The sequence below is a fragment of the Dermacentor albipictus genome, chromosome 5, assembly GCF_038994185.2.
Source record: "Dermacentor albipictus isolate Rhodes 1998 colony chromosome 5, USDA_Dalb.pri_finalv2, whole genome shotgun sequence".
NCBI classification, from domain to species: domain Eukaryota; kingdom Metazoa; phylum Arthropoda; class Arachnida; order Ixodida; family Ixodidae; genus Dermacentor; species Dermacentor albipictus.
In genome coordinates, this window is record NC_091825.1 from 160,211,465 (window position 1) to 160,225,888 (window position 14,424).

At 47.1% G+C, this 14,424-nt stretch overlaps 4 protein-coding genes across 4 annotated transcripts in view; 2 read left to right on the plus strand and 2 right to left on the minus strand.

The window, feature by feature from the left end:
* The first annotated feature begins 734 nt into the window (after window positions 1-734).
* On the plus strand, window positions 735-3,469 carry LOC135897672 (uncharacterized). Its single transcript, XM_065426366.2, has 2 exons — window positions 735-1,777; window positions 2,196-3,469. The coding sequence occupies exons 1-2, from the start codon at window positions 1,101-1,103 to the stop codon at window positions 2,773-2,775; spliced, it is 1,257 nt and encodes a 418-aa protein (XP_065282438.1). The 5' UTR covers window positions 735-1,100; the 3' UTR covers window positions 2,776-3,469.
* LOC135897673 (myb/SANT-like DNA-binding domain-containing protein 1) lies at window positions 2,804-4,985 on the minus strand. Its single transcript, XM_065426367.2, has 3 exons — window positions 4,372-4,985; window positions 3,484-3,646; window positions 2,804-3,124 (listed from the first exon to the last, which is right to left on the minus strand). The coding sequence occupies exons 1-3, from the start codon at window positions 4,614-4,616 to the stop codon at window positions 2,819-2,821; spliced, it is 714 nt and encodes a 237-aa protein (XP_065282439.1). The 5' UTR covers window positions 4,617-4,985; the 3' UTR covers window positions 2,804-2,818.
* A 683-nt stretch (window positions 4,986-5,668) lies between these two features.
* Window positions 5,669-14,424, plus strand: part of LOC135916344 (fibulin-1-like) — a 183,767-nt gene continuing 175,011 nt past the window's right edge. The window contains exon 1 of the mRNA XM_065449686.1: window positions 5,669-5,725. The gene's annotated coding sequence lies outside the window, so the exon portion shown is untranslated. The remainder of the gene's footprint in view (window positions 5,726-14,424) is intronic.
* The window catches only part of LOC135916345 (cytochrome P450 2J4-like), a 29,416-nt gene continuing 23,919 nt past the window's right edge, over window positions 8,928-14,424 (minus strand). Inside the window, exons 7-9 of the mRNA XM_065449697.1 lie at window positions 13,880-14,141; window positions 12,513-12,700; window positions 8,928-11,464 (exon numbers count right to left, since the gene is read on the minus strand). Of these exons, the coding sequence (XP_065305769.1) occupies window positions 11,274-11,464; window positions 12,513-12,700; window positions 13,880-14,141 (641 nt within the window). The 3' untranslated portion in view covers window positions 8,928-11,273. The remainder of the gene's footprint in view (window positions 11,465-12,512; window positions 12,701-13,879; window positions 14,142-14,424) is intronic.

Sequence of the window (14,424 nt, forward strand, 5' to 3'; positions counted from 1 at the left end):
AATAAAGTTTTTATGATGATGATGATGATGATGCAGTATTGAGTGCGAGCTCCACCACTGGAAAAGGTAGCGCCACCGTCGGCGTGAAGTGGCAGGAGGGATCATGTGGACACAGCGGCCGCGTCGGCTGCTTCGGAAGCGCCGAAGCGAACTGAAAACGAGGTTACTTGCGCTGCGGTTCTGATTAACTGGTGAGGTTTTCTCCCCTTGGGTATCTGCGTGACAGCCTTTGAAATCGCTTTAATAGGTAGTGGCTGCTTTTGGAGGTGTGCGGCATGGTAGGCTACTGCTCGGTGCCGCAGTGCCGGGCGTACACAACGGAGCCTGGTGTGACAGCCTTATTCACATATATGTAGCCGCAGGACAAGAGGCTGCGTGAAGCTTGGCTGGTGAAACTTAGAACCGGCAAACAGCCATCGGCTACAACTCGGGTATGCAGAAAGCACAGACACGAGGAAGATTTCTGCTGCGGCGTCGGGACTGCGATATGTTGGGTGAGTAGCAGAAAACGCGCACTGAGGCACTCGCCCGCGTCCGCTGCCCGGCTAATGGCCTGACGCTTTATTTGGTCTGTGAACTTGTTGATGCTAGATTCTGGCAAGTTCACTGGAATGGGAAGGGAGCGTTAAGAAGCACATTAAAGGTAGTCACATGTTTGTGTTATGAATTAACGTACTGGATTACGAAAAAGGAGCAGCGGGAGATCGCACGCTGAGAAGACTAATACCTCTGTCACACAAGCACGCAAAAACTCTTTTACCTAAGCGGTCCTTTACCGAGTTGAAAGACCTCTAATTAAAAGGAGTTGCGCTGCAGACACACGGCGCGGGCGATCTCCTTTTATCGTTTCCTTCCGAACACGCTATGGAAAGCATGGCGCTAGATTCTGAAACAAAACCAGTTAGAATAAACCAACGTATTTCAATATAGAAATTAGAAACGTACTATAATATGCTTGTTTTAGTGAATTTAGATACAGTTTATTCGAAAAGGTTAAATTAAAGAAGATTTAATAAGGTAGCTTCAAGAGTCTTCGCAGAAGTAGCAAATTTTACATGTTCGTCTAGCAACCTTGGGCCACTGTTTACATCGGAGTCAACATGGAGGTCGAGAATATGGGGGACTGCACGGACACGAAGGAAAAAGTCGAAATAGCATGCATTTTGGCAAGGATTCTTGCTGCAGAGAGCGAAGCAGACGCCGCAAAGGCAGTCAAAGACCGTATTAAGCGGCAGTTGCTACTCAACGGGTGTACATTTTATGCCTTGGCGCTTCCCACGAGAGTCTGCAACCGATCGACGTGGGCTTTCATCCGCCACGAAAAGTGGTTCGAGGAGACTGTGCCTCACCTCGGTGGCCACAACTTCAAGCAGTCGTTTCGAGTGAACCCCTCAACGTTCCGGTTTCTCGTGGAAAGTCTGCGCCATGTGCTCGAAAAACAAGTTACCAACATGCGTGACCCGATCACTGCGGAAAAGCGTGTCGCCATTGGCCTCTACAAATTGTGCTCTTCTGCCGAAGATAGAACTGTGGCAAACCTCTTCGGCGTTGGGCGCTCATCCGTCAACGTCATTTACAGAGAGTTTTGCGCAGCTGTTGTCTCTGTGCTCGAAAGTGACTGGATCAGAATGATTACTGAAGAGGAAATGCCTAGGCACATCCAAGAGTTCGAAGCCGTGTGCGATTTCCCTCAAGCTGTCGGTGCCCTTGATGGCTGCCATTTCCCTATTTCGCCTCCAAAGAAGTACGCCACCGACTACTACAACTACAAGGGTTGGTAAGTGGCCACGATTTAACTTATTTCATGTAAGTGTTCTGTTTGGGCCCATTTTTATAGTAGTAAAAAAAAGTAACTGACTGACCCATATTTTATTGCTAAGTAAAATGTTATTCAATTTTACCAGCAGCTCTTAAGAAAACGCGTAATTTGGTTCGCAGTCTTGCAGTGTTTAGCAGCGACAATTTTAATGCGACGACGAAAAGAGTTCTCCGCAGGACTGCAACTCCTATACGATGTAGAGTACGCTAACAGCGACCGGTTGTGGCATTATGTGAAATAATGTAATCCGAGCTGCACTCACAGCTATTAATAAAAGCAAACTGTAAAATCGCATCACAGTAACTAAAGGCAGTGAACTCAGCAGTGCCATGCTGCACTAACCTTTATTCACTTTGCACTTTGTTTTTTCTTGCAGGCACAGTATTATCCTACTAGCATTGGTCGACCACAAGTATCGATTCAGATACTGCAATGTCGGTGCCCCAGGACGCTGCCACGACGCACATGTGTTTGGTGTTTCACGGCTGTCGAAGATTGTCAACAGTCCCCTTTTCAAAGCACCTGTTGCCGCAGTGGGTACCACAGCAGTCCCACCGATAATATTATGCGATCAAGCATTTCCACTAACCCCAAACCTCATGAAGCCATTTGGACACCGAACTGTCATCAGTGAAGCTGAAAGGAATTTCAACTGTCATTTATCTGGAGCAAGGAGGATAGTTGAAAACGCATTCGGAAGGCTAAAGGCCCGGTTCCGTTTCATTGCGAAAAGAATGGAGTGTTCTGTTGGCAATGCCCGTTTGGCTATACGAGCATGCTGCGTGCTCAATAACATTTGCGAGCACTTCAACGACAGTGTCCACCCACAGTGGTTAAGTGAGGTGCAGCAGTCCAATGCTACATTTCCACAGCCATCACGCAGAACAGAAGCTGAAATTGGAAATGCATCCGCCATCAGGACAGCACTTGTGGAATATTACAAGCGAAGGAACTGAACGCAAGAGTCCCAAGAATCAGCAACAATTGTGGAACACCATGTCAGTTTTTACTAAAAAACTTCAACATTGCATCTACAAGTTTCTCTTGCAACTTGAGCCCCTCTTTACGGAGATCCATTTCCATTTTGTGCGCATCAGCAAACTGCTCTCTCTGCCGTCGCTGCTCCTCAAGCATCCTTTCTTGAAAGTCGCCAGCCGGTTGCCTTCTCTTCCTGCGGGCACATTCGGAACTGCCACTTGCGAGGTTCCTGGATTCAACCTGTTGTACTGGCGACTCGGAAGGTGAACAATCTTCGGCGACGTCTTCACAAGAAGCAGAGCCGGAATCAAGCATGTCGAAGATCAGCTGCGTTTGAAGAAGGGATCCGAAATACATTGACCACATTAGTTGATGTGTGAAGCGGTAAACAATTAGTTCAGGGTTTTTACTTGCAAGAGAGCTGCCTCTCCTTGCGTGTATGTATTCACGTTTTTTTATTTTAGAGTCTGCATTTTTTTTATTCTCCAAACAGCGCACTGCCAAGCTTGCAAAATGAACAGCGCGTGAGCACAAGCAGAAATGAACCACAGTATTAACAAGAGCAGTCCGCTACACTGCAGGGTTGTGCAGATTATGGGCTTGGCAGCACAGCTGATGCTACATTATGTCTTGAAATTTAGTTGACTGTAATAAAGCATATATAGTCTCCACTATGCATTTCTTACTTCTTCGACGGAGGCAGTGCTGCTTGTTGTGCTCTCGCTGCACCCAGCCTCTTCCATTAAAGATGTATCGTGAACAGGCAGGGATCCTAGAAACCTATGGACTTCGGAGAAGAATGGCCAGCTCGGCGGTGATGACCCTGTTGTCATGTGTTTCAGGCAGCTCCTGGATAAGAAAACGAAAGAACTAAAATTTTATATACTCAAAATGTAAAGATATACACAGAGCAAAACGTTTGCCGATAGATACAAACGCGACTTGATGGTACAGAAAGCCTGAGAAGCGAAGGTAACCCTTTTTACTCGAAAAAATTTAAAGTTTCTCATGTTTTCTTGTCTGAGAACAACGCTTGCGCATGGTCCGAGAAAAATGCAAACCGTAGTCACATCTGCAGAAATGAAAACATGCAGACGACTTCCTGCTTCGTATTATATGTTGCCGTGAGAAGGCGTACAATATAATGTGAAATGCGCCTGTCCATAAGTTAAGGTTCCCGTTATCTTGTGACGAACGAAATCATGCTATTGACGACCTGCGCGGGTTGTCATTCTTCGCCGCATGTGAAGGCGAATTTGCGTTTACTCAGACCGACTCGCACTGTAAAGGAATTGCAGAAACAGCCTTTAGCGCGTCGTCGACTTTCGTGTGTGCAGGGCGCAGTTCAGCCCTGCAAAATTCGACGCTAGCTGAAATGAAGGGTCTCTGCCTTAAAACCTTCGTTACTACGGCTCCGTCCGCTAGATTAGGGTTCCGTCGCTGCCTACTACGGAAACAACGTTCGATGCTGAGGTCGCGACACCACAAACGAGAGCTTGCAGCTTGCGACCACAGCCTGAAGCCGCTTCAAGGTAAATTTAGCGCTCACAGCTTACTGCTGTGCTTTGTCTTACCTGTAGGTCTGTCCCAGGTTCTCTATCTTGCTGTGCACTTGCGCCTTTGTGCGAGGTACACCCATGCTCGTCAATGCTTGTGCAATGCCATCGTAAACGCCTCCGTTGTGCTTCTGCGCACGCAGCGAGGGCAGGTTGTCTTCCCATAACTTGATTAACGCCCAGGTGTCTCTCTCCGACCACTGTACCCGCGGTTTTCTTTGGCGTGCCGGAGGCTGTTCGTCGGTACCGCTCGCCGTAGCCATGGTCGCAGAAAATGGCGCGAATTTGCATCGTCTGTTAGCGTCACGTGATATTTTCGAACTGCTTACGAGAGTGCCGTGCAAAAAGTGCAAAACTGCGCCTACTTAAGGTTCAACGAAAGACAAAACCCTTTTTTGTGATGTGTACACTTGAAATAAAAATGCACTTTTGCTTCGTTTCTTTATTGCATGATAATTACTGGTGCCCACTGCGTTGGAGGCTACGCCTTTCCAGCCGTAAAAGAGATCGGTGATCTCCGGTTTCGGAAAAGACCGCTTCTGAAAAAGAGATTAAACTTTGGCGTGTGTCTGCGGATGCAACTCCTTTGTGTGAGATGTCTTTTTCTTCAAATGCCTTTAAAGTGCTCGTGTGACAGGGGTATAATAAACATACAATACGACGCACCTTAAGAAATAATATTGAAATGTCCAAGAATTTAGAAAAAAAAAAAGACTGAGTCGTCGCGACGCCACATCACAGTCACCGTAGGCGTCGAATAAGGCTCTATAACGAAATTATTTTTGAACAGCTGGAGATCTGATAGCGTCCGCGCAACAATGGTTGCTGTCCAATTTCGATGTTCTGCGCCCTAAAGCTCGCGGCACGATGCGAAAACGCGTTCCCAGCGAAAGGAATTAAAACGTGCGCGCACATGCATGCAGACGCGCAGTCGGCCGCGCGGTCGCTGCGAACCCGTGCGATTACTGATTTGAGGCTTCATTCTGTTATGCTCCATTTGGTTATGCACACAGTCCACTATAAGAACATATTTCACATAGTTTGCTCTCAGTGTTTACCTACCTTTTACGCAAGAAGCCGGTTCGGGAGACTCCATAGCGGCGATCGCGCGCAGTGGCGTTCCCTGTACATATTCGGTAAAGAGATAGCGTCTGTAAACGATTCTGTGCTTACAGTTTGCCCAACATTATTATTTCGGCAGTAAAAAAAACTTCCCTCGTTTTGAGAGTACTTACAGAAATTTCCAGGAGGGCTGCCGCGTGGTGTTTTTATTGATTATTTATTGAGCGCCGTAAGCGAAACCTATATGAGGAGCACGCCGAGTTATCCCTCGTACTGCGCAAGGGAAGCGCTTCCGACAGATGGTGACTCCGTAAGTCCTCGCACTTATCAAAATTTAGTTGTTTGTTCCGTATGTCAATCGGTAGTACTTTACTGATGTACATCCAGTTCCGCCTTCGCGCGCTATGATTCTGTCTATTCGCCAAGCTTTGTGTGTGTGTGTCCGGAAAGTGCGAGAGGCAGCGCAGTGGAAGGTGGGAGCACATTGTACTTTCCATACTAATGGAATGCCACATTCCTGTCGCTTTGGCTATGCCTGCCGCTCGATTTTTTCCTTTACCAAATTTGCTATGTAAACCACGCAACGAGGGTAACACTAGAGAGTATTATAATAGGGGCCCCAAACGTTTTGGGGCCCCAAAGAAATAGTGTCGAAGTCACTGCGCATGCGCGAGACGCAAACTGCATTTGGGTTTTGCGTTGGGAACGCTATTTCACCGATTTCACCGATTTTCACCGATTTTACACCGATTCAACGCCCACAACAAATAGCGGCCCCAAAAGCTTTGCGTCAATAAAGATGGCGGCACCCACCGAAGCGACGGCGCTTAACCCAGCGCGAAATTGGGTTTGATTCGCGGTAACGCGTGAAGTTTGCAAGCTAGGAGAAGTGACTGCGGTTATCGCTTTCTCTCAACTAGTGTGCGTTATGAATATTGATTCATAAGACGCCGCTGATTCCGAATTCGTTTGTGGATTTTATGGCTCGTAGGCCTAACACGGCTAAGCTTGGCTGGTAAAAGCGCGTAAAGTTGGTTTTGTTGCCCAGAACATAACCTCTAAATTGTAATTACACGCGAATACATGCAAGTCAAGATTACTATTCCTATCATAAAACGGTATATTTTGTTTAATTATTTCTAATAAATCTGAGAAATAGCGTGCGTACGCTAAACGCCCTGGGTCGTTTAGTGTTCTGAGCATGCGCATTTGAATCTCGTTATTCCGCTAAAGCCGCTACGACGCTGAACACACTAAACTGTCATCATGGTTTCCGCACGTAAAAATCCAACAATTATTTTTCTTATTTGATTTTTATGGTCGCAGAATCTATTCGCTTACTTGGACAATAACATTCCATGATTTCTGCACCAGTACTCCTGAATTAACCGTGTTATCAACTTCAGTCATGGATTAAGATGGGCTATCGAAAATGTGTAAATGATAACTTTATTCCAATGCGCTGCAGAAGTCAAGGGGGCAGGATGATCTATACATTTTATAGTTATAATCATTACAGAATTACTAACTATTGGTATATTGTGCAGTAAGATAGGTTTAGTTTTTTTATTCAACTATATAGACACTCCAGGTGCATTTCTGCCGTCGCCATCGCCGCGATGTTCCAAGGACGGTAACATCGTCGCTGCGCGTCGTATTCCGTATGCACGAATGAAAGCTTGCGTTAGTCGACGATTGCGGCTCAGTCTCGCAAACGCAGGGAGAAAAGCGGGGAGGAAGCACGCCGTCTTCCGTCGCGCCTAAGGCACCGGGGGGGGGGGGGGGCTTCTACTCTGACGGCAGCTGCTTATGGTGTGGCCGCACGGGCCCTATCTTCAAAGCGATCTGCGATATGGGCAGAGTGCACCGAGCGCGCTGTTTTCGCCGCCTAGTTTACGTTGAAGCGAGAGGCAGGACGAAGGTAAATTCGCTCGCTGCTGCTGCCGCGCTTCCTCACTCCAGCGTTTTCACAGCGAGTTTCCGCGGTCATCGAGTGAGAGGTGTTCATGTTTGCTTGGGCGCGCGTGATACCAAGCTTGTTAATTTAATTGATAAGCGAATATGTTTACAAGTGTGTATGGCAGATTAAAATACTATCCTTACTTGGTATAGCTGTCTACTAATTTCCTATCTCAATCGATGCTTCGCCTTTCGGGCGAGGCATTTTTAGAGCTGAGCTCTTGGGCGCCCGTTCCTGTGTTGAATGCCGGCGTGCCACGGCGGCGTAACCAAATGAACTAGCAGAGCGAAAGAAGAAAGAGCGAACGCGCAGCGCAGTGGTGGCTAGAATACTACGAGATCGAATAGAGGGCGAGGGGAAAGTGTATGAGGGGGGTGCAGCGGAAGCATAAGGAGGAAAGAGGAGGAAGCTAAAATCCCTTGATAATTTGAAAGTACCGCCACTCTTTGAATTCTGCGGCCGCTGCGCCTCCTCCTCGCCTACCCCCTTGCGCGTCCATCCCGCGGGAACCAGTTTTGACTCCGTTTTTCTGCACGGCGATTGGTCTCCTTGCCGTTGCCCTTGGAAACGAGTGGATCTTGTGTTTTGCTCACGGTTTTGCTTGTGTTTTTTTTGGCGCCATTTTTTTCCTTAGTTCGCGGCTGGCTCGGCGCAGCGAGCGTTGCCCGCTGTGTTTCCTGCGGTGTTGTGCTAGCGCTATGCCGGGCTGTAGCGCATATAACTGCAGCAAGAAGCCGTTGAATATGGTTATGCAATTTTTATGATACCACAAGGAAAGCGTGACGGCTTGCGCAAGGAGCATTGGCTACACAACATTAGCCGAAAGAACTTTGTTCCGACAAAGAACATTGTTTGCGACGCAAGGCGCCTTTCTTATTGCTTGTATCATGCTTCATGCTAAGGCTATCATACTAATGCTATCATGCTAATGCTTCATTTTGCTTTAATTCATCCGGCCTACTCATCAGCGTTTTTGCTGCGGCAATCTGTACATTGCATAAAAACGGGGGTGTCCACAGTAAACTGAATATTTTGCTGAGACTCATCGTGTAGCCCGTCGTCAACTGTTATTAACTCGTAAATCCGTTGCCTGTTTTACTGAAAATCGAAATCGTGGCTTCCAGAGGAGCTTTCTTTCAAGCTTACTTCGACGCGTGCGTCAGTCATTTAGATACAATGAAGGCAGGTCCTGAAAAAAATTAATGGCAAGTATACCTGTGGCACTGCGGGTGATGAGCTCCAGCTCGTCTACATTGCCTTTTTTAAACCGTCGTGGTTGTTTAGTGGCTATGTTGTTGGGCTGCTAAGCACGAAGTCGCGGGATCGAATCCCGGCCACGGCGGCCGCATTTCGATGGGGGCGAAATGCGAAAACACCGTGCACTTACATTTAGGTGCACCTTAATGAACGCCGAGATGGTTAATATTTCCTGACGCCCCCACTACGGCGTGCCTCGTAATCGGATGGTGGTTTTGGCACGTGAACTCCCATAATTTAATAATTAATTGCATTTTTAATGCGTAAGCATTCCTTGACGACTATTCCAGCCTCATCCAGCAAAAAGTTTAATGCCTTGTATTTGTACAAAAATGCATAATTTGCAAACTTTAGTCATAATCATTATAATAGTGTATATATATATATTATTTCATTTCATTTCATTAGCTATAAGGAACAATTTTAACGCTCGAAAAGTAAATAAAGAAATACACATAGAGATACATAGGGCTCCTTAGAAAATGCATGGGGAAGCTTATAGTAGGTTGTGCGAACTGAAACTTTGGGGTTGAGTCAACTAGAAGTTTGGAGGTCGGCCATCTAAAATTTGGGGGTGGGCCAACTTGAACTTGGGGATAAGCCAAGTTGAAACCTGGGGATGGGCGAACTTAAATTTCGGGGTCGGCCAAGTTGAAATCTGGGGATGGGCCAACTTGAAATGTGGATGCAGGCAAACCTAAATTTGGGTGTAGGACAACTTGAAATTTGGGGGTGGGCCAACTGAAATTTGGGGGTATGCTCACGCATACCTAGACAACTCCAGTGTGGTTTCTGCATTTATTTCAGGTCTTGAATTTGCTTTGAAATTGGCTGCTACGAATGCATGAGTGGGTGGCGATTACTATTTAGTTTTCTCACGGATACAGGCAATGTGCAGCGGGTGCTCGAATAATCGCACACGCTTGCTCGCACTGAAATTGCAAAACCGTCATATTCATTCTCACATTGAGCTATATAGCTCCTTCACAAAGCTACTTTCACATTGATAAGACAAACACATGGACGGACGACGCCCTCGCGACTAATTTATTATGACAAAGCACGCTGAATATAATACCTGTGGTGCACATGCGCGAACAGGCAAGAAAAAATTACCACAAACAGAGGGATGTGCCACAAGCAATACTCGATCAGATGCAGAAAGTAAAGCATGTTATTATCATGTGGTAGGAACAAATGTCTGGAGTACAGCCCTCGCCTTAAAGCTCCTTTTACACCAGTATGCCTCATTCAGACAGCTTTAAGAAGAAACAACCTCTTCATAAACGTTACCTTCAGCATTTTCGACGCTGTTATCACCGTTTTTCAAAAATTTCTACATCACTGGGGCGCGCAACTGGTCCAAAATCATGCGCCTCCATCGAATACTGCAGTCCGTCCGCGGGAGTCAAGGAGAAAAAGCGTGCCGTGCGCAGCGCGCGCAGCTGGCGCTCGAGGAGAATTGAGGAGGAAAGCGCCGCGGAGAGGAGAGTGTCGCTACTTTCAAATTATGAAGGTGCTTTAGAGGAAGCCACTTTGAAGCGCTACCAGTTAGCGCTCACGTCTGAGCATCGAGCACTTTATGCGTCCGCGGCAGCGGCGGCACAAGCCGTGCAGGCGAAAAAGAACAACAACAACAAGAAAGCTCGCCTTTGCGAACCGTGCGGCTCATAGAGTTCGACGCAAGGTTTTCGGTTGCATAACCTGCGGTTGCCCGGAAGCGGCAACTGTGCGGCCGTTCTATGGCGCCGCGCGTCGACCGTGGCTCTGCCAGTCGGTGCGGTGATCTGTGTGATGCCTCAATACATCGCGAAATCAAAACACGTATACAGTTGCGCTCAAATCTTAAAGGACTGACCTCCGGGCCAAAGCGTATGCACAACTTGCAGGCATAACGAGAAAGGCAGAAAATTCCGGCAAAAAAACACATCCCAGGATGACTGTCGATGTCAATGTGATTCGCATTGAAGCAATGTATGGACAACGTATTGCCACCGGCGAAACGCGTCATGTAGGGGACTTACTGCAGCCGCGCTCTTTTAACACGCCGGGAAAAGAAAACGGGGAGACCTGTAGCTAGCTAGCTAGCTAGCTAGCTAGCTAGACAGACAGACAGACAGACAGACAGACAGACAGACAGACAGACAGACAGACAGACAGATAGATAGATAACGGGAATGTCGTGAAATATCCTAAGAATGTCGCATTAAAGCTACTTTCGTCATTGCTGATAGAACGCGGCACGACGAACATACCATCAAACATTGTGGTGCCTTACTTTTCGTTGCCATCATTGGACAGAACTGATAAAAACAAGTCGCGTGCCCATATGTGTGCACCGTGAGTCAAGGGTTTGCTGTACAGCGGCTGCATCTATTACATATCGTTGCTGTTACGTCATCTCTAGGGATCAAAGAAAAAAAAATGTCGGGGGAAAAATTACGAAGTGGCACTCGTAAAAGAAAATTGATATCCGCGTCAAAAGCTAACGGAAAAAATGACATTAACAATAAAACGACGTTGGTTTCATCGCAGATTTGGTCATGTAACGAGTTCTCACACCAGCATCACGAGCATGCCGCTTTATCCTCAGCTCCGACACTGTCGAGCAGCAGGTTCAAAGGTTCAACTTGTGGTGTGCTCAACCGCGTACCCGTCGCGGCCGGAAAACGATTGCTTGGGGCTTGGGTCGAATGGAGAGGCCGGTGATTTCATCAAAGACGAGACTCGGGCCGTCAGGTGGCGCCTCGACCGTGAAGTGCTGCAGGATGGTGGTGAAGTAGATGAACTCTTCCATGTTGGCGATCACTTCACCGGTGCATGAGCGCTTGCCTACGAGCAGTGAAAAATCCACGCTTGAAGCGAAGCAGTAAAAGATGAAGAAATTGTGGTGTTCAGTATAATCTATGAAAAGCTTCAACGTCACGTTTTATTCACAACTTTTCCTGCAAGACGGTATGCTACTCTTCATTCTCTGGGGTAACTTGCGTAATGCGGGCGTGTTTTCTACTCGCATGTTTTAACCATCCCCCGAACGACAGAACTACTTATTACAGAATCATCATCGTCACCATGATCAAAGCACAATAAAATGTGCTGAAGGCCGCGCATTCTCTTAAAGCGCGTTTTATGCACTGGTGGAGTGGTTGTCGCGTGGTGCCTATTTTTTATATGTTCCTATTTAGCGCTTTTTCAACGCATTTTGTCGTTATTCCGAAATGAGCTAGCCGTAGGTTTGAAGCACGTCGTAGAAGGGAAACTTTGGCGAGTTGGTGGCAATTCATGTTTCGAGAGGTAACAGCGCTACACAAACAAGGACTCAGGCAAAGAAGAACACGACACTGGCGCTGTGTCGTGTCGTGTTCTTTGTGTCCTTGTCTGTGTAGTGCTGTTACTTTTCGAAACTTGAAGTACGTCGTTTTCCAACATAAAGTCTGCTTTATCTGTTCTCATGCGGTAAAAATGAGCCCCCACGTCAAAATATTTTGTGCGATTTTTTTTCCCTCATTGAAGATGTTAATAATAATTTTTTTTAATTATGGGGTTTTACGTGCCAAAACCACTTTCTGATTATGAGGCACGCCGTAGTGGAGGACTCCGGAAATTTCGACCACCTGGGGTTCTTTAACGTGCACCTAAATCTAAGTACACGGGTGTTTTCGCATTTCGCCCCCATCGAAATGCGGCCGCCGTGGCCGGGATTCGATCCCGCGACCTCGTGCTCAGCAGCCTAACACCATAGCTCATTGAAGATGTTAATGTGTGCGTTGAGAACATATGGTTCCGTGTGTACTGCACTCACTTAGACGCAGCTTCTTGAGCTATCCGTTGTCCTTAGGTAAATATCTGTTACCGTAAGAAAATATCAAACATTTATTACCGTAAGAGAAAGGGATGAATTGCTCTGGTTTCAGCGGTCGCGTCTCTCCGTCGATAAGGAAGCGCTCCGGCCGGAAGTCTTCCGGATCTCCCCAGAAGGACTTGTCGTGGAAGATGGACCATATGGAGGCGATCACAATGCTGCCGCGGGGTATAACGAAGTTTCCCGCCTTGACATCTGCGTCGGCACTGCGTCATGAAATAGTGAGCGAAGTGCAAGGTGTTAACAAATACGCTTAAGATTTTGCGCAGAAAAGTGAAATTTAAGGATAATTTTTTCTTGTATCAGAGGTCAAAGCGTATAGAAAAAAGTTTGTTGCCGCATTGGTTCTGGTGAAGAGGGTGCGAAAAGTTTTTCGAGATAATTAACTGTTAAGTGTTGGTGTCCTGTCGGATTGCTCAGTCGGATGCTGGATACGATGACACAGGTGTAGGGCGCCGTTAAGAGAGGGAGAAAACCACGCCAGGACCTCTTGTCAACTTCGGCTTGCTGTTTCGCGGATATTTTCAATAACAGCTCTATGGACACTTAGGCCTCAACCTGTCATTTATGCGTTGTTCCTTCCCACCGTTCTCTGTTGTGGATTAGACAACAGATTTATCAAGAAGAGAAAGCAGTGCGTGGCAGGGAGGGTCAGCGGCAGGCTTTAGAACTTTGGGGGCATTGACTGCAGTAAGTACAGGTTTCAAGAAACAACGCATCTGGTTTTATGCATGCACGCTAGTAGGGGAAAGCGCAGGGGAAATGCGTGTTTGTACATTTCAAGATTCATAGAATTTATTTTAGAAGCGACAGAGAGACATGCTGGACGTAGGCTACTTTTTCTGTAATATTGTAGCAAAAGAAGCAGGAGGAAAGATGGGTCTTTCACTATGAGGGAGTGAAAAGTACATAAAATTATGGACCTTATCAGCCGCCAGATTAACGTCCCCTTTGCTACTCTGCACAAGGGCAAATGGGTGAGGAGATAGAAAGTACACTGCACGTTCACGAGATGGTGAACAACGCTGCTATATAAAGCGAGTGTGTACATACAACCAACCACCTTGTGCTACGTGCGCGGAGCAACAGATCGCAGGAAGGTTATCGCACAGTTTCATTTGCAACGCAATGTAAAAGTGAATCCACTGTTGCCTTTCGCTTGACGTTCATTTCAAAGAAAAACTCACGTAAACTAGTGGTGAGGCACTTACGATTATGGAACAAATTAAAGGAACGAAAGACAGACACGGAGAGAACATTTGGCTCCGCTTCACTCTGCTCTGCTGGAGCGCTTGCGCTGTTCCCTTTCCGGTCTTCTTGTGCGCCTTAAATTTTATTCCGTATCGTGAACCAGATCGGTTAACAACACGTCTTGTTGAACTTACTATCGCATTATGTTAAGCGGGACGACCGGCTTGTAGCGCATCGTCTCCCATATGAACGCTTGCGTGTAGGGCATCCGGCTGCGGTCACTCCACGAGACGTTCGAGCTCTGGTCACCCTCGAGCACGGCATCGATCTCGGCGTGGATGCGGCGTTGCAGCTCCGGCTTGGCGGCACACGTGAGCAGCAACCACTCGATGGCGGAGCGAACCGTCTCGCTGCCGGCACCGAAGAAGGTCGCTACGTTGCCCCTGAGAAGGTTGCCTGCATGCGTAGGACGCGTTGTGCACGCCACGTGACGCTAATTTTTTGTTAATTTGTTCATTTATAGCAGGATAAAACTTAAAAAAGAAAACAGCAGTTGGCAACCAATGCACATGGACCGCGGCGTGGTTGTGTTATTCCGCCTGCCAATCACAGAAGCAAGCAACATCGTCATCATGCGACCTTTTCAAAATGGCGTGGTACTTGATACCTCCGGAGCATCTACTGTTATTGAAGAGTCTTTTCACCGCCGAAAGCGATGAGGTGTGCAACATACATGGAC

Bases quoted from the DNA above. Each gene is read 5' to 3' on its own strand.
- LOC135897672 (XM_065426366.2), top strand. From the start codon at position 1,101: ATGGAGGTCGAGAATATGGGGGACTGCACGGACACGAAGGAAAAAGTC. The intron at 1,778-2,195 runs GTAAGTGGCCAC...TTTTTCTTGCAG, and splicing joins TACTACAACTACAAGGGTTG to GCACAGTATTATCCTACTAG.
- LOC135897673 (XM_065426367.2), bottom strand. From the start codon at position 4,616: ATGGCTACGGCGAGCGGTACCGACGAACAGCCTCCGGCACGCCAAAGA. The intron at 3,647-4,371 runs GTAAGACAAAGC...TTTCTTATCCAG, and splicing joins AACCTGGGACAGACCTACAG to GAGCTGCCTGAAACACATGA. The intron at 3,125-3,483 runs GTAAGAAATGCA...CTTCAAACGCAG, and splicing joins GCACTGCCTCCGTCGAAGAA to CTGATCTTCGACATGCTTGA.